At 34.4% G+C, this 21,681-nt stretch overlaps 1 protein-coding gene across 2 annotated transcripts in view; it reads left to right on the top strand.

Annotated features, from left to right (window-relative positions):
* The first annotated feature begins 7,872 nt into the window (after nt 1–7,872).
* Nucleotides 7,873–21,681, top strand: part of LOC107025892 (pre-mRNA-processing protein 40A) — a 33,200-nt gene continuing 19,391 nt past the window's right edge. For both annotated transcript variants that reach the window (XM_027918646.1, XM_015226672.2), the window contains exons 1-20: nt 7,873–7,981; nt 8,244–8,296; nt 9,072–9,134; nt 9,223–9,540; nt 9,663–9,806; nt 13,299–13,363; nt 13,561–13,630; nt 17,559–17,611; nt 17,708–17,765; nt 17,849–18,192; nt 18,288–18,357; nt 18,809–18,907; nt 18,989–19,057; nt 19,126–19,203; nt 19,358–19,444; nt 19,950–19,984; nt 20,082–20,187; nt 20,483–20,563; nt 20,701–20,793; nt 21,582–21,635. In XM_027918646.1, the coding sequence (XP_027774447.1) occupies nt 8,264–8,296; nt 9,072–9,134; nt 9,223–9,540; nt 9,663–9,806; nt 13,299–13,363; nt 13,561–13,630; nt 17,559–17,611; nt 17,708–17,765; nt 17,849–18,192; nt 18,288–18,357; nt 18,809–18,907; nt 18,989–19,057; nt 19,126–19,203; nt 19,358–19,444; nt 19,950–19,984; nt 20,082–20,187; nt 20,483–20,563; nt 20,701–20,793; nt 21,582–21,635 (1,920 nt within the window). In that variant the 5' untranslated portion in view covers nt 7,873–7,981; nt 8,244–8,263. The remainder of the gene's footprint in view (nt 7,982–8,243; nt 8,297–9,071; nt 9,135–9,222; nt 9,541–9,662; nt 9,807–13,298; nt 13,364–13,560; nt 13,631–17,558; nt 17,612–17,707; nt 17,766–17,848; nt 18,193–18,287; nt 18,358–18,808; nt 18,908–18,988; nt 19,058–19,125; nt 19,204–19,357; nt 19,445–19,949; nt 19,985–20,081; nt 20,188–20,482; nt 20,564–20,700; nt 20,794–21,581; nt 21,636–21,681) is intronic.

Raw genomic sequence — 21,681 nt, 5'->3', positions numbered from 1 at the left:
TTCAAAATATAGAAATACTTAGTCTATTAGAATATTTTGAATAAAACACATATATGTATGCCCTCGAGTCAATTGAGGACATACTTCACTTTGCTTGAACGACTCTAGAATCCAACCTTTCCTTCACGATCTTTCTCACCTTTTACCTACACCTTTAGAGATAAACATATCATAATCATAAGAAAAACATTTAACACCTAAGAAACACATAAGATAACATTTAAGCAATTTAACCCATTTTTAATGTCACTTTACAGTGAACCCATTTCACTATTACAGTGAAGTCCCTTCATTGTACAGTGAAGTGCCTTACCTTGAATTTAGACACTTCCTAGCATGTAGTTCTCTCACTAAAAGATATCCTAAGACTCACTTAAGTATGACAAAGAGAGACCGCTCATACACCCTGTCTAGACACACCTAAATGATCCTTAAGACCACCTATAGTGAGATCAACACACATTTACAAGACATCATACACATCAACATGAAATCCTTCTACCAAAGGTAATTCTAAGTCTCACTTAAGTGAGTTGTGAAGAGACCGCCCATACAATCACTAACAACACACTTAATAGATCATTCTAATTTAATACATCAACACAGATAATACGACATTCTCCTTACAAAGTTTATCAAAAGACTTACTTAAGTAAATCAAGAAGATAATGTCCATGATTAACCTCTTCAAGACTACCTAAATAATCCTTATGACTACCTAAATCTTAGATCATGTCCACATAATCAACATCTTCCCTAACTAGAGTTATTCTTAAGACTTATCTAGGTAATACGAAGTGACAATTCCTATGCCCCCTTCACACCTTAACTACAAAACCCTTAACTACTCTAGGTAAGTACTTATTCATTTAACATACTTTCTTAGCTTAAGTCATTACATTCATTAGTTCATTTAAGACTCATTCATCACTTAAAGGACATTCAAGTAATGGTTCTGGACAAGACCTAGGATCTCTCACTAACACCTTCAAAGCCTATTGTGCAATGTTTAGATTGCACACACCACAACCTAAACTTCATAGAACTTCTCTAATGCTAGTTTATATTTTATATGATGAGAATAGGCAATAACCGATATAGACCATGGCAGCAAAGAATGGAATCCAAAGTTCGAACCTACTCCGATGAGGGTGTTCTACTTTCTAATGGAAGAACTTGGATAAATCCCACGTAGGCACATAGTTAAGGAATATGAAGGGTGTGTTTTTTTCTGTTGTCTCATTCTTTAACTAGAGCTACTTACCTTACCATACTCACTCGGTGCTAGCCTTGGTTCTCATAGAGCAATTCACATTAAAGGTTCATATAAAGGGGTTCCATATCAAGTTCATTACCCATTCACATTTACTCTACCAAAGAGGTCCATTAGGGCTACCTTACAATGGCGACAAGAATCTCATAATGACTTTCCTAAGGATTGATATGATGTCGTTCTATCCAACCAAGCTTAATTCTATCATTCCTTTACTTGAAGGATACAATTACGGCTTTTGACTTCAACATTCATAACCTTACCACTAAGTTCAAGGTTTCACATAAAGGACTCTTTTAACATCATTTAAGATCTCATGTCGTTCATACATATAAGACTAAGAGGCTTTAGCATCCTAAGTCAATACATCTCATATTGACATTCGTACATGCATCTAGTAAGGGACACAAGTCAACCAAGACAAGACACAACATACTTCACTTTATAAGATATTACATGTCATTCTAGAAGCACATAGAAATAACCATTATCATCTTTTAAGTCATCCTATACACTAGCATATCATTATCAATATGACCATCATAGACTCATATAGTCAAATAGGAATAACTATGCATCAACCCTAAGAGTAAATACACAAAGACATAGTCATAGTCTGTCACGACCGAAGTCTAGACCCCAGACAAGACCGGCGTCATTGACATCTCAAAGGTCGCAAACAAGCCTACTTACATCATTCTTAGTTCGTCTAGGTTAATTTTAGCGGAAAATTTGAAACTTTTTGTTTCTTAACATACATACTAATCATTCTATTAGATTCATAATTGTTTACCATCAACAATCTAACATCAAGATCATCAAATGAAAGAAATAGTTTAATATAGCATTAAATGTATACTTGCCAAAATGGCACCAATACAATGTCTGAACAAAAAAGCGGAAAGAAACGCTAGTGGAACATACTCCACTAGCTCAATCCTATAACTAAGCTAGAATATAATGGGCAAGCATCCTTGAAAGCATGAGGGCCTACCAAGTCTGGATGAATGCTCCATGTTCGGATAGTTTTAGAGTCAACATGTAGCTCTAGCATCCACCTGTGCCTGCACCTAAAATTGTTGAGTTGTATAGGGTTAGTACACACTTGTACTAAGTATGGGTATATGCAAGCACACACCAAGGACATGCATGAGTAAGAATAGCTCTTTCCTAACAACATGATTGTAGAAGGTCAAGTTAGTGGACTTGCCAAATTGAGATTAGGAAAGTTTATGAGCTTTCCAAATTTGGATTAGGAAAGTTTATGAGCTTTCCAAATTCGGATTAGAAAAGTTATGTCATGAGAGTAACATGCATCATCATACTTAACATTTTGCACACAGTACACAATAGCGTACACATAGCACATAACGTTGTTCATATCATTCATTCGTATGCCATGAGACCTTGGAATCATGCACTTGACATTGAGACTTCCCAAAAATGAGGTCTCAACATATGGGACCTTAATTAGGGAGTCTGATATAGCAAACACAAACTCTGCTTCATTCATTCATACGTAGTTCATTTCATTTCATTCATGGGCCAGTGTAAACACTAGTTATACCTAGGATGTAGTTTAAGACTTTCACCGGGTTCGTTGTGCAATGACCAAGAATGACCTAATGTCATTACTTGAATCTAACTCACCTTTTGATTATCCTATCCTGACACCTTTGGTATCATTCATTTCATTATGTGCATCATTTGATGCTGGCCTCATTCATTCATTGGGAACTTTAACTTTAACCGACATAGATCATGTGAGCATTATGAAATCTAGTGTCATGAAACTCCACACTGAAAAGAGGTGGAATCACCGGCCAAAGTGACCCAAATCATGCTAGCGTACATGGGAATTGAACCCCGCCAGATCCCTATATTGGCAGTATAGGTTCGAGGACTAGGAGATATAAGGATACCCATACCCGGCATGTCGGACAGTCTCATCTCATGAGAGTTACGTGAACCTCCGCCCTTCCCGAAAGAAGGCATCACCGCTCATAGCTAGTCTATCGGTGCTCAGTATAAAGTTCCATTACATTCAACTCATACATCATGGAAGCTGGCTTCTAGTATGAGGACATCATAGCTCAATAGATGATTTCTCATCTCATCATTAGTATTAAGTGTGTTAATCTCAATACTTTCATTAGAGTGTTCCTAGAGATTGGTCTATTCATTAACTTTACACTCTCATAGGTGAGTACGTTTTGGTAACATTTACTTAGGCTCATTTGAAATTGCTCTCATCTTTTACATTAGCCTCATATCATGTTGTCACCACATTCATTATCATTAGCACATTTGCTCTCCATAGTTACTCACCCCTTTTTACGTGAATGTTCATTCATCATATGCTAATGCACTTGGTCATTTGGTGTGTTTCACACTCTTACTTAACCCTTCTAGGGTCTCATCATTTCATTGTTCATTTCATTATTTCATTGTTCATTGCATCATTTTATTGTTCATTTCATCATATGCCAATGCACTTGGCCATTAAATGTATTTTACACTCGTACTTAACCCTTTTAGGGTTTCATCATTTCATTCCATACATCTTACGTTCACTTACTTTTAATCATATGCTAGACTTATGGGTCTATACATACAAGCCATGAGGCTTCATTCATAGTTTGTTAAGTGACTCATATCTTCCTAAGATTATGTAGTACAAGACTTATGTATCTTGTATGTACGCCAAGATCTCGATTTCGATCTAAGTATGTGGCATTATTAGTGAACATTTAATTCACGTATGATTTATGTATTAATACGAAAATTTGGGCAAGGGAGCCCAAGTTTGAATCCCTTGGACAACACTTAAATCTTATTTTAAACTTGATAATCGCATTTTTCAGATTCGGAGAACCCTAGTTCGATCCTCATCAATCCCATAATATTTCCTTTCTTTTTCTCCTCTCCTTTTTCGATTAAATCAAGGAGGTTGTGGGTTCAATCCCCCACAAGATCATTATTTTTCTTTTAATTTATCTCTTAACTTTCTCACCTATCCAAGAGGTTGTGGGTTCAATACCACTCTCCAAAAATGCTGATGTGGCACCTCTATATGGTCTCCATTTGTTTCGTTTTTTTTTTGTCTTTTTTTTTTCTTTTCATAAAATATTTTTTTAATTAATTATAAAATTCAATCATATTTAATATTGTAATCATATGAAATGAGTTACAAAAACCCTCCATCTATTGACATTCTCTACTTAAATAGCATGTCTTTTCGATTCCCTTTACCATTTTTATGACTTATTTTATCTATAAATATCAATCATCTATGGAGATGTTGCATGTTCATTTCCGTTTTTTCATTCTTTCTTTTTAGTAGTATAATCTTTTAATTTTATTTTCTTCATCTTTTTCTTCATCAATCATGTAGTTAAGTAATAAAAAAAAAAGACATAGAAAAGATGATGTCACGATATGATCTTCACTTTGATGAAGATCATTGATATATTATTGAAAGATTCATCACGTTATTTGGTACAAGTTCAACAAAATGAAGAAAGAAACTTAATTATCTTGGAGATTCATGCATAGAGAGTTGTAGTAGTATAAAAGTTTGATTGATTTTCAAACATTTTGAAGATTCATTGTTGTACTATTTTGATTTCAACTAATATTATTTTGTTCTCTTTTATTTTATATCTTCATTTTGAACAAAAAAATGATTATTCCATTCATTGTTGTTGTTGTTGAAGATGAAAAGATGGACAATATATATATATATATATATATATATATATATATTAGATATTTCCATGGTTGAATTAAAGGTATATTATCTATGGTACACTTTTTTAATATCTACTGAATATTTTTGTCCCTAAAAATATATGATGTGGTCTATTATAGTAGTAATCAATCACAAAATAAATGAATAAATATTTTTTTTAGTATTGAATATTTTTAATGATATATTCTAATTGAGCACACCCGGAATCACTTTGTAAGAATACACTACATTGTTGTTGTTTTAATTAAACATATAAAGTTTGTATTTTTTAAGTTAGTAATGAAACCGTATGAGAATATATGTAAATTTGTGACTAATAAAATTAATTTCGGTTAGAAAACTTTTTTTATTTTAATTTGTTATTAATAACATTTTAAGTTTCTTACCTTTTCATTTTCTCCTATTAAATAGATAAGGAAGAAACTAATCTTACAAACATAATTGGAACTTTGAATTTAGCATTCCCTAAAATTAATCTCATTAATTTTCCCTTATTAAACTAAGAAATATGTATTTCTTTATCTTCATAACTTATATTCCTATAATCTTTATAACTCCTCGTAACTCTCAAATTTTAAATGTGTAAACTTATGATAATTTATTGTGTTTCTCAGTGAATATCTAAATAAATGTGTATTGTAAGACAATCAGTTTTTAAGCAAATGTTATTATATTCTAATTCATATTTGATGTACTCGTGATAGAGGAAAATCTTATGAATTATGTATATTGTTTTTTTCTTGCTTTTTAGTTAGTCATGTTCAAGAGATCAATTCTTGACCACAGAATCTTAGGCTCTAAATTTATATTTCCATAATCTTTAGAACTCCTCATAACTCTCAAATTTTAAATGTGTAACCTTATGATAGTTTATTGCGTTTCTTAATAAATATATATATAAATGTGTATTGTAAGACAACCCTTCTGAGGCAAATGAAGATATTTAATTTATTTGCCAAAATAAAAAATAACAATTGAAAAAAAAAATAGTATAATTTGATGAATAATGTTTTTGTTATTTTATTTATTGTTTTTTTAATCCCACTTTAGTTTATCTATTTTTTATTTCATGTTTTATTAGAAGTAATTGAAAAACAAAATCTAATAAATGAAAATATTGATCCCATAATTGAAGATTTTGTAATTTTTTTAGTCAAAATTGTTCTCTTTTTGTTTTGGTTTACTTATATGTCAATTGCGCTCCATGCAAATATTTTGTAATATTAAATATATTTTGTAATATTAAATACTTGTATTTTATATACTATGAAAATCATATTTTGTAACTCTTTTGAAGTATAATTAAATATAGATCAAAATAAATAAAATAGTGAATATAAATATTTAATATACATTTTATGAAATTCAAAAATAGGACAAACATATATGCTAAAAAATTTTATTCATGCATTTGATAAATTAATTTATTTTTGTTAAATATGTATCTTTTGAAAATTTTAAATAAAAGATGAATACAAATGACTAAATAAGTTGACTTGATTTTTAATATATTTTTTTAAAAATAAACACAAAAATTTGTACACAAAAACTTTTCATATGAGTATGATTAAATAAACACAAAATTATGATTAAAGTTTTAAATTATTTTAATATACTAAGTAATGAGTATATATCTTAGGTTGTTCATGTATTAATTTTATATAGAAAGAGGTGCAATTATTGATTTGAGAATGCAAGAAGTATATTTGAAATGAAAACATATTATCAGAGTATTCAATTTAATTAACTTTTGAATTTTATTATTCTATACACATAATATTTGAAGAGGTTTATTATCTATCAAATATTTTTACGTAGTTTATATGAATCTATTTATCTTTATATTTCATATAAAATATATAGATTAAAATATAGTAAACGAGTTAATAATTTTTTTAAAAAAACATTTTCTCATTCGAGGTTGAATATATTGAAACTTAATAATGGCGTAACATTTTGGATAACATTCTTAGAAAACAAATTTGACAAATGATAACAATTATCTTTGATATAAATGCAACTAAAGAATCTAAAATACTAATAGATGTGGTTCATGCAAAAATCATACAAATTTAAATTGTATATTTGAAAAAGGAACAAAACGGAGAGTTGTATGCTGCGTTCGGGAAGGATGAATCGCTCCCGAAAGGAATTTATTGATTCTCTCCCAATTGGTTGGACCGTAGGTTCGATGATTTACTTCACGGGCGAGGTCTCTGGTTCAAGTCCAGGATGGCACCGAAACAGTGCTTTACCCCTAGATGTCCAGTCAACTGCTGCGCCTCAACGCATCGTGCGGGTCGGAACTTACCCGACAAGGAATTTCGCTACAACGATTGAAAAACGAAATATTCAAAGGAGTTTTATCATATCAATTTGAAAAAGAATAATAAGATGTGTAGATGTATTTTATTAGTATTTTTCAGTTACTTTATAATATAATTCTTATATACTCAAGAAAAAAAGTAAATCGGAGTATATGTAATATAAAGATTCAAACTCATTGATATTCCAATAAAATGTAGAAAGTGACATATTAACTACCTGTCCAAACAAAAAAATTATTAAGAAAATATATATTGACATTTGACGTATTGATTAATAATGTACTATCCCTCATATAATAGATTATAGATGTTAAATTTGTTAAGTTTTATTTCAATCGTCATCTCAAAACGATTTTCATAATTAATATAAATAAAAAATAAAGCGATAATATTACGTTTGGAAATAAAAAAAGCTATATAATCCTTTAAAAAAAATAATTCTTTAATATTTATTTTAAAGACCGACCGAATTCTAGTTAAATTAAATTAAAAGAAAAGGAGTAGTAATTGTTGGACTAGCATTTGTCGCATTGAGTTGGAGCCAATTCCGCTCGCTAGGGTTTATATTCGGTTTTTGCAGTTCTCTCGTCATTTTTTCCCCTCTGTTCGGAAGGAGAATTTTCTCTCCAGGTAAATTATTTATCAACATCTTCTATCGCTGCGCCTATTTCGCATTTTCAGTCCCCCGATTCGCCGAATTTATTAGAATTTCGTTTCCCTTTTTAAAGATCACTGCTTATTCAGTTTGCTGCTGTTTTTCTTTCGGTTAATCATCGCACAAATTTTATTTTGACATAAAAATATTTGTATAATGCATATGTGGTTTCTGTATACTCTGAATAATGTGAGTATTTGATATTGCATTTGCTAATCATGTATTTGTAATGTGCAGATACTTGTTTTTGTGCAGACATGGCCAGTAATCCTCCACCGTCTGGTCCACAGGTAATTTCTTTGACTGTATTGCCTTTCTTGAAATACACAGACAATTGTTGTGTTGAAAAGAGTGTGGATTGCTGATTATCACCTGGAAGGGAACTATGATTTATTTTTACTGTCAAACCGAATCACTTAAAAAGAAATGAGAAAAATGGAGAAATGAGAAGAATTGGAATTGGAATATTTGTTGATTGGTAAAGTTGTTGTATTAAGGTTCAGATAATTGTTGCAAAGTATTTACAGAGGAAAGTCTCATTACAGATTACACAATGAACTCAAAAAGTCAATTATGGCTTCTATGTCATTAGCTATTGCCAATGACATAGAAAACCAGTCATCTCTACTTTGTACTTATTTATTCCATTTTGCTCAAACAAATTCTTGAGTTTCTTTCCTTCTAAATACACCCTCAGATAGCAGCAGACATTGGTTCCATATTTTCAGTGTCCTTTCCCAGATCTTTCATATGCATGTCCCCGATAACCCCCTTGATATTTTGAATGAGATGCTAGATTTGTGTGGTGAAGGAGCAATGTAAAAACAGATGAACTTGAGCATTCCTCAACTGTCAGCTTGAGGCTGAAGGGGCCTTCTAAAATGTGGCTCGCTAATTTTAAGTGATTACCATTTTAAGGATATCTGGTATCCTGTGCTTTGTAACATTCTCAGATGGTCGGATATCACTAATTGCACATCATCCTAGCCTTTGTGACTAGCATGCTAGACATGTAAAATGTTATTCATTCTTATTAGTCTTCTGATCTTGATATTCCTATTACAGCCTCTTTGGCCTCCTTCAGTTGGATCCACCCCACCTCAAGGTTTTGGTTCATTTCCTATGCAAGTAAGCTATGCATCTTGCTTTTATGAAAATTATTTATCTGTTACCTTTGAAAACTTATCATAAGTGCATCATGCGTCTGTTGTCATAGTTTCGACCTGCTCTATCAACACAGCAAGGCCAGCATTTTGCTCCACCAATTTCAGCCTCTCCACAATATCGCCCTGTTGGACAAACACCAAATGCTGGAATGCCTCCTGGTCAAGGTCAAATACCCCAGTTTTCTCAAACAATGCAGCAGTTTCCCCCAAGACCTGGCCAGCCAGGTCATGGAACACCGTCATCTCAGGCAATTCAAATGTCATATAACCAATCAAGTATTCCTCAGCCCCAACAAGTCAATCCCCCTTTGAATAGTCACATGCCTGGTGTTAGTGGTGCTGGAAATCCATTCTCATCATCATATACAGTAAGAAATAGCACTAGGTTCCTTGAATTGTTTGTTCTTTTTTCTATTGTTATTTTTTCTTTAGTATGCACCCACCACCTCCTTTTGCCCAGATATGAACTGGACTGAACTTGCCTTCTCAGGTTCAATCTTCTTCCCAAATGCATGGTCCTACTTTCCCTGCGGGCGGACAGCCTTGGTTGTCATCTGGAAGTCAAACCACACCAGTGGCTGACCCTACTCCCCCGAGTAGTCACCAATTGTCAGCTGTAGCTCCAGCAGTTCCGGTATGCTTCTTTCTTGTACCTATTTGAAAATTCTTTCAACATTACTCAATTGAGACCTAATATGTGGACTTCTGAATTACCATATTTGTGCAAGATTTTGCTGTTTCTGTTCTTCTTCTCTTTTAGGTCAGCCCAAGATTCTGGCTATGTTTGTATCTGATGAACGTTTTATCTTTTTATCCTGTTCTTTACCATTGCTAACACTGTGCAGAACAAGTTCTTTTATGATCTGCATATTGGTATAAGTTGTCAATTTCTGTATTTGCAGCGTAGAAGGTGTTCCCAGTTTGTGGGTATCAATAGATTTATGTGTAAAATGTTTATGCAGCATATTCATGGATTTTTAATAGTTGTATCATCTTTTTCCTGGAACAGTCTTTAACTGGTAGCCAAATCATCCAAAAACACATCTGCTAATGTTTTTCCCTTGTTTAAACTTACAATGGTGGAGTCTCTGTCTGCAATCTGGTGGAAGCCTATTGTCTTATAAGTCCTTTTATGTTGATGCATATTGTTATCAAGCATTATTTCTCAGTGATGTATTAATGCTGAATCTGAGTAAGATGAGATCTTTATGCATTTCTTCACTTGTTACTTGATAGGAGATCTTCAAAGTATTTCCTATTCAAAGCCAAGACCTAATACTTTAGAGGAAGGGAATCTAAGCAACTATGCTATTGTTGGCATCCAAAATTAAAACCACAGCTGGATAATTGAGATTCCACTATGACTGGAAATCACTCTTTGGAAAATTTTTGACCTAAGCGTATAACTTGAGGAATCTTGTTAGAACCATATTTAATAAAATAAATGAGCAAATAAGGGTCTTTCTTATGTTACATTTTTAGTGGTAAAGAACATGTTCTTTTCTTCCATTTTCCACACTTATTAGCTTTGAAGAGTAAGTTGTTATTCAGATAGGGGAGAGGTGCTGCAAGTATGCGAGGTGTGAAGTATCGTACTAACGACAATTAAAATATTAAGATAATATGGGATTTTTGATAGATAAGCAGAATGTTGAAAGAAAACTCTGTATTGATAAGAATGAACTTTTTCTTGAAGAAGGCTTAGTGCACTGTTGCATGTTTATTAATTGGAATGAAGCATTGCAAATGCTATCAGTGGTTGTTTCTTCCTAACCATCTATTTGTATGTGGTGCGTCATGCGTGTTGTCCTCATCTTTAATTGGATTAGACTTGTACATTCAGACATTGGTGGAAAACCATTGTATATAACAATAGGAATGAACCACATGTGAAACAACATAGGATTAAACCTGCCAAAAGGAGTGGAACTATTACTTTGTGCAAATCTATTACCAAGTCTAGTGCATGTTGACTTGGTGGGCAGTGGTCAATGAAGTGGTTCAATCCTAGGAGATGGGGCTCCACCCAGCAATGAAAAGAAATGCTAAATGACTTATTCCGACATTTGTAAGCTCTGGTAGGCACTGTCACTTGATACGTACGCTGGTGAGAGGGCTGGTACAAGGTGGGCCACTCAAGGTGCTGGAAGCCGACCTTGATACCACTGTTATTTTTGAAAAAGTATAATACATGCTTGGTACTAATGCTTATTTCAACTTGTTCTGATATTTTGGGCATAAGATTATCATTTGAAGACGTGGAAGTCAAATCACAACTATGAAGAAAAAGTAAACCAAGTTACTAGTGATTTCTTAAACAGAATCAGTGAGTTTTGTGGCAAGCCTGAAATTTGATATGTGTTTCCAAAATTGAACCTTGAGTATTAATTTCTTAGTCTGCATTTTCTGATGTGGATCTATGGCCACTTCCTCAAACTAAGAGCAACAAGGGTGAAGGCTCTGTAGCGTCTGAGTTGCTCATTCCCCCTTCCCAATTTTGGAAGCACATACCAAAGATTATAAACACTGTAAATGGTTGTGGCCTGCACGAAAACTATTTTCCCCACACAAAGTTTGTAAATAATAATTTATTTAATAAAAACAAAGAAACAACGAAAAGGAGGCGCCACATTAATGGTCAAGCTCTCTTGCATATTCTCATTCAAAGAATTTAATCTCAACCCTAGTTTGATCCACCATGAAACAAAGTTGGGATTGAGAAACTAATGTTACAAATCTCCTTAGTGCCTCACTGTCTATGGTGGGCCAATGGCTAAGGAAGAAAATGATGAGCAGTTTGTATTATTGGGAGTAGATAAAGAGTAACCCTTTGTTGTAAATTCCACATGGTCAAGGGAGGATTTTCTATTGTGCACTTTCTTGTACTCCCTAGGATGATAATATGGTGGAAGGGATGAGGGGATGAAAGATAAATGGGTTCTCTAGGAATTTGTGCTTTCAAATTATGTTATCCCCAAGTAATTCATAGAAATACAAATAGATGAGAGCTGATTGATGAACGTTTATATTGTCCCTAAAAGGATGATACCTTTTTATATATAGAAATAAATTCAATCTTTAAACTTTCCAATTTTTATCCATAATACGATTCTATATAGCCATACAGATATCTGTGTATTTTTATAGACTACAAGTTTCAAAAGTCTTTTGTTCTTTCTTAAACACGAGTTTCAATCGATGTGTATCACACATTGAGACATAGGGAGTAGTAAGGACGTGAAAAGATTATTTTGGAAGCTGAATGACAATCTGCTAATAACTTTCTATTGGTGCCAATGAAGTTTTTGTGGTCTTTAGGAGATCTTTCATGATGCCATCTTACGTGGTATCGTTAATAATGACCTCCCTGACTTATCATTTTGATGACGGTGGTGGCTGGACTTAACATGCACGTCGATCTTCCATTGGGTACTTGCCATCTCTCATTAATAAAGGTACAGAGTAATTTCCAACCAAGACTTAAGCAGATGGAAAGAAACCTAGTGTTTTTGTTTTGACTGTGATTTGAACAGGTTCTCCACCCACTTCATTGACCACTAAGCCGCACTCTTGAGTGCAAGGCTTTTAGAATTCTCGTTTACTGCTTTCTCTGATGTAGGAAAGGTCTTATCATTTTGGTATGCTCATTTTTCATAAGGTTCACATAATGTTTTCATCAATTTAGTGAATCATATTTCTAGAGCCTCATATCCTCAAAACAGTATCCTCTTTCTGGATCATAACTTACTATACATGTAGACCATTTCTGTTATTTGGATATTAGAAATTTGAAGGTTATTGGGTGTAGCCTCATAACCTCAAAGCAGTATTTCTCTTTCTGGATTATAACTTACTAAATATGTAGAGCATTTCTATGGATTTTAGCAATTTGGAGATTGTGGATGTCTCGGTTCAACTAATTGTCTCAAACTTCAAATGTAGTTGCCATGGAAAAAGACTGCAAGATTTTCTAATGCATGTTGAATTTAGTATTCTGCATGTTCATTATAATTGCAAATGGAGGCCGGAGCTTCAGTACCATAACTAGAAATTGAACTTTTCTCTCTCTAAGTACTTGATTTTGATTCTGTCATCTGTAAACCTTACTGATTTGCACTGTAATTAGGCGAGCACAGCTTCTCAGCAGACTGCATCTGACTGGCAAGAGTATGAAGCTGCTGATGGGAGACGGTAAGTTGGTTTTTTGGTAATTCTTTTTTGAACTTTACCGTTTATCAGTTAAATCATGTTACTTGACAATCTCTCAGTTCGTATTATGCTGCTTGCAGTGCTAAGATATAACTCTGCTATGCTTCCTATTTTCCCTGTTCATTTAGTTTGGGATTAAAGTGTAGTTCTGTGATTAGTCAATTAATTTGCTTCTTTAGATATTATTACAATAAGAATACAAAGCAATCTAGCTGGGAGAAGCCTTTGGAGCTGATGACACCTTTAGAGGTTAGTTATATTCTTAATTGCTGCTGTTTTAATAATTGAAGTCTTCACTTACTGTTTGGTGGAGTGCACGTATTCTCTTTTGCCTCAAAAATCTGCAAATATTGTTTCCTTTTTTATGGATGTTAACAACTGCACTAGTTATTAAATAGTTCAAACCTTTTTATGTGTATTCTACTTTTCTTTGCATGTTCTTCCACTGGTTTGTAGATGTCATTGCAAGTCATGGACATATAAACAACTGCGATTAGTGCTCAAATTGAAGGCGCTTTCATTTTCTCAAGGCAGGCAACAACTTGTTATTCCATCTTATGTTGCAATTTAGTGACTTGATATTATGTGGAATTGGTCATACATGTTGTTGGTAGTTACAAATTTCCCGTCGAAACTGGAAGTTGACCTATTTCAATTTAAACCATGATCCTAAGCAAGTGCATAAATATACTACTGAAAGATTAATAGATGTAGGAAGTGTTGTTGCGAACTACTTGCACATCCTCCATGTATTCACTCTGGAGGAAATTCACAACATCCTAAATTTTTGTTGTTGTTGAGGTAGCATTCTACTTTTATCTTATCCTGTTGACATTCATTGATTTATGAGGAACTTCCGAGCATTGCTCTTTATTTTATTGCATAAGCTTTGTTAGAATAAGAATATGAACAAGAAGAATATATATAAATCTACTTGGAAAAGGAATAGTATATAGAAACCCACTTGGAATAGGAATAGCCGAATAGTACATACAATCTTACTTGGAAAAAGATTGTAATATAGTGTCTATACATAGGATCTCAGTGTAATAATGTAGGTACATAATTTAATAATATTCTTGTGTAATATTCTCACATGGTATCAAAGCTTCTATGAATCTGGCAGAGAATCAAAGAGCTTCCGTTTTGGGGGGGGGGCAGCGGCTATGACCATATATATATGCCACCCGTTTCGCTAATGGTTATGTAAACAGAAGTAGGGCCACATTTTAGGAATTTTAGGTATCGCTTCTAATGTAACAAGGATGAAGTTTAATTGATGTATGCATGAACCCCATATTCAGTGGATGAAAACTCAGTCCGATAGGTTATCGTGTGTGAATTGTTGGCGGCTTTCTAAGGGTCTGTTTAGAAACCAGCCATATAATTGGAATTGGTGTAATTACTAGGGTAGTAATTACCAGCCTAGTAATTACACAACCTAGTAATTACGTTGACCAATTACACAAAATCCAATTATGAGGATGGGCTTTCCAAACAGGCCCTAAGTATATTTTGTGTCAACCTGTATCTGTCAGTGTTTGTGTAACACTGTGCCATCTTTTCAGTGACTATTTTCTCATATCTAATTTGTATAACACTGTGCCATCTTTCCACTACTTTCTCATAATTGATTTGTGTAGTATCGTGCCATCTTTCTGGTGGTGACTGCTTTCTCATAATTGATTTGCGTAGCACCGTGCATCTTTTTGTTACTACTTTCTCATATAAGATTTGTGTAGTTTTGAGCATTTCTCCGTGACCGCTACACTATTTTGGTAGATCCAAGTTTTCCAGCTGTGTTCTCTTTGTTTTACGTTCACTTTTGCCAAAGGGTGTACTCTGATATTTGGATTAGATTACGATGATACGTTCTCTCCCATGGCTAATATAGCATATGCCTGCCTTTATTTTTTTATCTATGGTTACCATTCGCCATTGACCTCTTACTCAATTGGACGTTAAAAGTGTTTTCTCCACGTTGATCTCAAGGAAGAAGTCTATATGGAGCAACCACCTGGTTTATTGTTAGTTGGAGTCTAGTAGCTTGTATATCAATTGTGCAAAATGTTTTATTGACATTCTGCATCAAATTCAGTATTTTATGAGAGGACTTAACACATTGAGATTCACTTACTCTTTGTCAGAAAAACACAAAGAAGATGCTCTTCGGAGAAGTTGGTCTGTTTCAAAGTTAATATTGCCTCCTTTATCTGAATTTGGTTGTTGTTTGCCCTTTTATTTTTCCTGGCTCCCGAATCTTTTGACGATTGCCATGAACTTCCTTCAGTTTCCTGATCAGATCTAGAAATACATATTGGACATGCCTAATTTTCCCGATCTCTTTGGAGATCTTAGGTTGTCTCTATTTATGTTAATGTACTTAAATTAGGTAATTAGCTCCTCTTTCAAGTACTCCCTTACTTCAAGTCAGCCTTTCTTGTTGATTCTCCTCATCCACACATTTTCTTCATGAGTGGAGTTTGCCTGTTTGTGAACACCCTTGCTCGCAAACTCAAGCAAAGTAGATGTTGCTGCTATGTGAGCCTCGTTTCGGATGCCTTCGCTGTCTCTCCATGTGTCACCTTTCCTCAACTTCTTTTGGTATCTGACACTAAATTCTCTCTTATACTGTCTTTTCCAATATGGAGGAGATGATGCTGACAGATATTTAGTTGTTCAGTTAGATTTTTCCATGTGCTTTCCTCTCTTTATTTGTGGAAACTTTACCTGACCTAACAAATTGGAATCTGAGGTAGAGTCTGTCAAATCTACAAGCTGGGAACAGTTTAGGTTGCCTGTGAATTTTTTGGTCTAATGGTATGAATGCGCAAGTGCTTCATTAGTCTTTACTTCTTGATCTAAAATCTGATCATTTCTAATTATCATCCGTGTTGCTAGGACTTTACTTAAATGATGCCACACCTGTGTCGGATCCTTAAAAAATGCTGTATTAGTACTTCTGGAGGATCTGACACACATCCATTGACATTTTCGAGGAGTCCGAACAACATAGATTATTACCATCAAAAAGCCAGTTTACTTCAGTTTCTTTGTGATTTCAAGTCTTCTCTTGAACATGACTTGCTTGATGTTTATGACCTATCTAGTTTTACAGGTACAACTTTTATTCTCATATCCTCAACTACACATGTAATGTTACATGGAGTGTACATGCTCTGTCTTGGAATATTTTGCAACAATTTCCTTGTGTTTCTTTTAACTATCTTTACAGGTGTCTCAATTCATTTTAATGTTAAAATTTCCTTTTTGACTTGACAAGAAGTTTCATGCTTCGATCAATACTAAATTGACTGCAACAACTGGAAAGTACAATTGATGGTTAAATTCATGTAAAAAAGGTGCGATAAACATAAAGTGCTATAGTTGTAGCTGAACGACAAGCTTGGATTGAGATGTTTCCTTTTTAGCAAAAGAATATGGTTTGGCCAAATGTTGTGTTTCTTTTTAACATTATGTTCTACTGTTATTCTTTAAGCACACCAGCAGTTTTCTTCAATTGAGTTTCAAAGTTGGCTTCTTTGGATTTATAATCTGCATTGACAGTATGTTTCTTGTGCTAATTCCTCCTAATTTTTTAACTTGTGCCTTTTCTTCCTTTGCTTAAATGTCCTCTTTCTGCAACTTGTAAAAATATGTCTAAAAAAGATATAAAAGGTTTCTATAATTTGTTTTCTTGATAAAAATATTCAGTAGAGAGGTGTTCCTTGTAGAGATATTTAGCTGTCTTTTATGATGTTAATTAAGTCTGTTTGATTCTTTCCTGATGGAATCACTCAAAATTTGTGGCAAATCATTATTTTTATCTAACAAATGCGTGCAGCTGGCAGATTTAAATAATAACACCTGGTAGCATTTGTCTCACTAATGATCATCTATTTTTTCAATCCAAATGGAAAAATAAACAAAGTATGCTTGATAAAAAACATTTACCTCACTAATTATCGTATAAATTTATATGCATATGCAACATGTTGCCTTGCCTATTGCTAATAGAATTTTATTTTCATTGTTGCTGGGCTTGTTTATGTTTATTCCTCCATTACTGCCTGGAGCAGGAACTTTGGGAGGCTGCCAATGCTGTTCAGATGTTCATTACTGCTCTTTTAATTTGAGATTTACATTTAAACGGTGCATTTGTTTTGTTCTTTAACAGAGAGCTGATGCTTCGACTGTATGGAAAGAATTCACAACTGCCGATGGTCGGAAGTAAGATTTACCAGTAAAAGTATTTTGGTTCTCTTGGCTACTGCAGTATGCTTTTTTATTTTGTTTTAGTGATTTATGTGTTATTGGATCTTTCAGGTATTACTACAACAAAGAAACCAAGCAGTCTAAGTGGACAATGCCTGATGAACTAAAGGTTCATGAAGAATTATTGCCTTTATCGGATATTTCTGTTTATTCTATATGTTATGGAACTAATTCATCAGTATGTATCATCAGTTGGCTCGTGAACTCGCTGAAAATGTTGCTAGTCAAGTAGTTCAGACTGGAACAAGCACAAATTCTGGTGTGCAAGTCAGTGAAGCTGTGACCTCAACAGAACAACCATCTGCTGTCACCCCGGTTAGCTCCACATCTTCTTCAACGGTTTCTGGAGTTGCTTCAAGCCCTGTTCCAGTTACGCCTGCTGTTTCTGATGTTAATACTCCACCTTTGGTGGTTTCTGGATCATCAGCCATTCCTACTGTGAGCTTTGCTGTGACAAGTTCAGCCGGTATCTCTTCACCTGCTGTTTCAGGGAATACAAGATCTGCTGCTCTAGCTAATGCCTATCAGACACAAATGTATGGACCCTATCATTTTCTAATGGTGGCTTCACTTTGATCGTCTGTCATAATTTTTAGTCTAATATATCACGATGAATCTTGACAATCTCTAGGAGTGGCATTGAAAATTTATCTCCTCAAGTTGGTAGTTCTTTAAGTGGAGCTTCTAGTCAGGATATTGAGGTATGGCCAACTCCTTCAGCAGCTCTATCTGAAATTTGATTGTGCTGGCATATGCATCGTCAAAAGGAATCTTCTAACTTTTCTTCCCCCATGCCACTGCTAGTATGGTCGGAGATATGTAGAGCCAACGAATTTTGTCGGAAAATTGAACTATGCTTATTAGGCGAAAATCCTCTTTTGTGTCATATTGAATCCCTTTGACACAAGGAGTTGGCAAAAAGGGGTTCAAGAATTGCTTTAGGTCACAAGTACAGATCCCAAGTTTGACATTCTAATATCTGTTCGAATTTCCTCTGCTAAATTCAAGGCTCCAGCACAAGTTACATGAACCCTGTCATACCTTGGAAATGCTCCCTCTCTTTGCCAAATTGTGGATTCCTGTGCGTAATAGATTTTTGAGATGAATTATTGGTGTCTTGTTAAGTTAATTGTTTAAAATCGTGATTTACAGGAGGCAAAGAAAGGCATGGCAGTTGCTGGGAAGATCAATGTGGTACCTGCAGAAGAGAAATCAGCAGATGAAGAACCTTTTCTATATGCCACCAAGCAGGTAAAATGATTTAATGTGTTCCTCTGAGTATTTATTTGTTTAATGCTTAATATTCCACTGACTCATTTTATATTTTTTTAGGAGGCTAAACATGCATTCAAATCTCTATTAGAGTCTGCTAATGTTGAATCTGATTGGACATGGGAGCAGGTTAGTTGGACATGCTATCTTAATTTAAAATCTATGCACTTGTGACTGACAGTGAACTATCATACCAGACAATGCGAGTTATAATCAATGATAAACGGTATGGGGCTCTGAAAACTCTTGGTGAGCGGAAACAAGCATTTAATGAGGTAATCACTGGGTTTTTGATTGTTAAATTGATCCCCCCCCCTCCCACCCTCCCCGTCCCCTCCCTCTCCCATGATGCTGTCAATCTAGAGTGTGGAAGTTTTAAAGTATCACCAATTGGTTTCTGAGTTTTGACGTACCTTTTCTCCCCAACAGTACTTGATGCAAAGGAAGAAACAGGAGGCTGAGGAGAGGCGCCTTAGACAAAGAAAGGCAAAAGAGGAATTCACAAAGATGTTAGAGGTAAAATATGTGCTCCTTAGTGGTTCTTGGTAGGCTGGTACAGTTTTCATGTTGGTTTGGTGCTCTTACCTCTACTTTTTTTTGTCAGTAACAGTGTACACAAAACAATTGAAAAAGTTTCCACTGACCTTACTGCCAATAAAATAATCCTTCCTCTTATGCATTAGAAGAGTCCCATTTTATTATCCTACATATCTTTTGTGATTATAATGGCCTGAACAGAATGAAAAGATATAGAGAACTTATGTAGCTAAGCCTAACTGATGGGGGATTGAGGCAGAGTTGATTGATTAATTGATTGAAGCATATTAACAGCAATTTCTTGAAAGAGAGAACTCCTTGTAATACCTTTGCTTTAAAGATACTTGATTAATTGACAAGTTTCCTATAGAGAAAATGTGTCAAGAACTTGTTTACCACTTGTGCATCTATCATGTCACACATCACTTATGGTGTGCAAACTATGTATTATAGTGTTAACCTGGTTTGACTTTAATTGTTTCAGGAGTCCAAGGAACTCACTTCATCTACAAGATGGAGGTAGTTAACAAAAGCTTCTCTTTTATTAATACTTACTAACTGTAGTAACAGAAACAACTTTTCCCTTTTTAATGATCTCGTGATTTTGTGATACCAGTAAGGCAGTAACAATGTTTGAGGATGATGAACGGTTCAAGGGTGTTGAACGAGAGGCTGATCGTGAAGATCTTTTCAGGAACTACTTGGTGGATCTTCAGAAAAAGGTGCGCCTTTGCTATTCTCACTATTGAAAATGCATTGCTCAGATTTTTGATCTAGACATGGATCATTCATAAAATCTGTTGAAGTGACCACTGTATTTTTGCTCGAAGAATATGTAAATAAAAGATAAGCAATTGAAAGAGCAACCTTTTTATTCTTTGAACAGTTTGTGGTTTGGTTAATTTCTATGTGAATGTACCCTGTGCATCCTACATATCCTGTACCTTGAACATTTGTAATTTTTATGGTGCGAAGTTGTTAATCATATCTTTCTCGTTATTTGGTTTGTTATTCCAGGAGAGGTCAAAGGCTCAAGAAGAGTATCGACGGAATAGATTGGAGTACAAACAGTTTTTGGAGACTTGTGGCTTTATCAAGGTCTTTGTTACTTTTAAGCTTTTCTTCACCTCCTTTCCCCAAGGGAAGTGGATCTGGTGGTTTGGGCTTTCTATCACTTTTACCTTTTGTTCCTTTTATTTCTCTGAAATTCATCCTTTGTTTCTTTGGAGCCACAGGTTGATACACAGTGGCGCAAAGTCCAAGATCTTTTGGAAGATGATGAAAGATGTTCACGCATTGAAAAACTTGACCGCTTAGATATTTTCCAGGTAAAGTTTTTATGCAGGCAAGTTACCTGAATGGAATGCGAGTCTAGTAAGATAGGGTTGAGAAAATGGGTAAAAATTTATGGTTAACTGCTCGACTCAAAATGGGTTGGTTATCCCATCCTTAGAAGTGGTTCAAACATGAATCAATTTCTTCAAAACTTCCCTTAAATCAGGAAGTCAAGCCCTGGGATCTGACTTCCCACTCCACCTCGAGACCTACATTATGACCTCCCAATCTCGACTCAAAACCACTCATTTTCCAGTAAAATATTTTCTAGGATAACATGAAAACATTTTCCTTCATATCAAACACACCCTAAAAGGAGAAAAAGAATAAAAATGAACATGTAATCTCGAAGTACTTTTTTCCTTACATAATAAGAAGAAATTGATAATATGGACATCAATACTATCGTTGCCCTTTTTATCCATATCAAATATGGGTTGGGTCGGATATTTTATCCGTTTTTACCTGACTCATTCCACCCATATCGACTCGACCCGCCATTTTGCCACCCCTAAGTAAGAAAGAGGGCACAACTTCTGAATTTTTTTTCTAAGAGGAAATTCAGGAAGTTACTGGAATGGAATGCAGAGAGAAATGGGGCATAACTTTATCAAATTCTTAAAGGAGAATTCACACAGGTGAAAATTAAATGTACACGTACAACTAGTTGATCCCCTAAAGTTTATGTTGAGGTTTTCATTTCTTTTCTAGTAGCTTCTTCTTCTTGACCTTTTTTAAAAGGAAAAATAAGTGATGACCCTGATATCTTTCTTCTCTGAAGGAATACATCCGTGACCTGGAGAAGGAGGACGAAGAACAGAGAAAATTGCAAAAGGTTCTTTCTGACACTTACTTATTGTTTGTGTGTGTGTGTGTGGGGG

This window comes from Solanum pennellii, chromosome 7, assembly GCF_001406875.1.
Source record: "Solanum pennellii chromosome 7, SPENNV200".
NCBI lineage: Eukaryota > Viridiplantae > Streptophyta > Magnoliopsida > Solanales > Solanaceae > Solanum > Solanum pennellii.
Note: the sequence above shows the minus strand (reverse complement) of the source record. Positions and strands in the feature narration are given on the sequence as shown.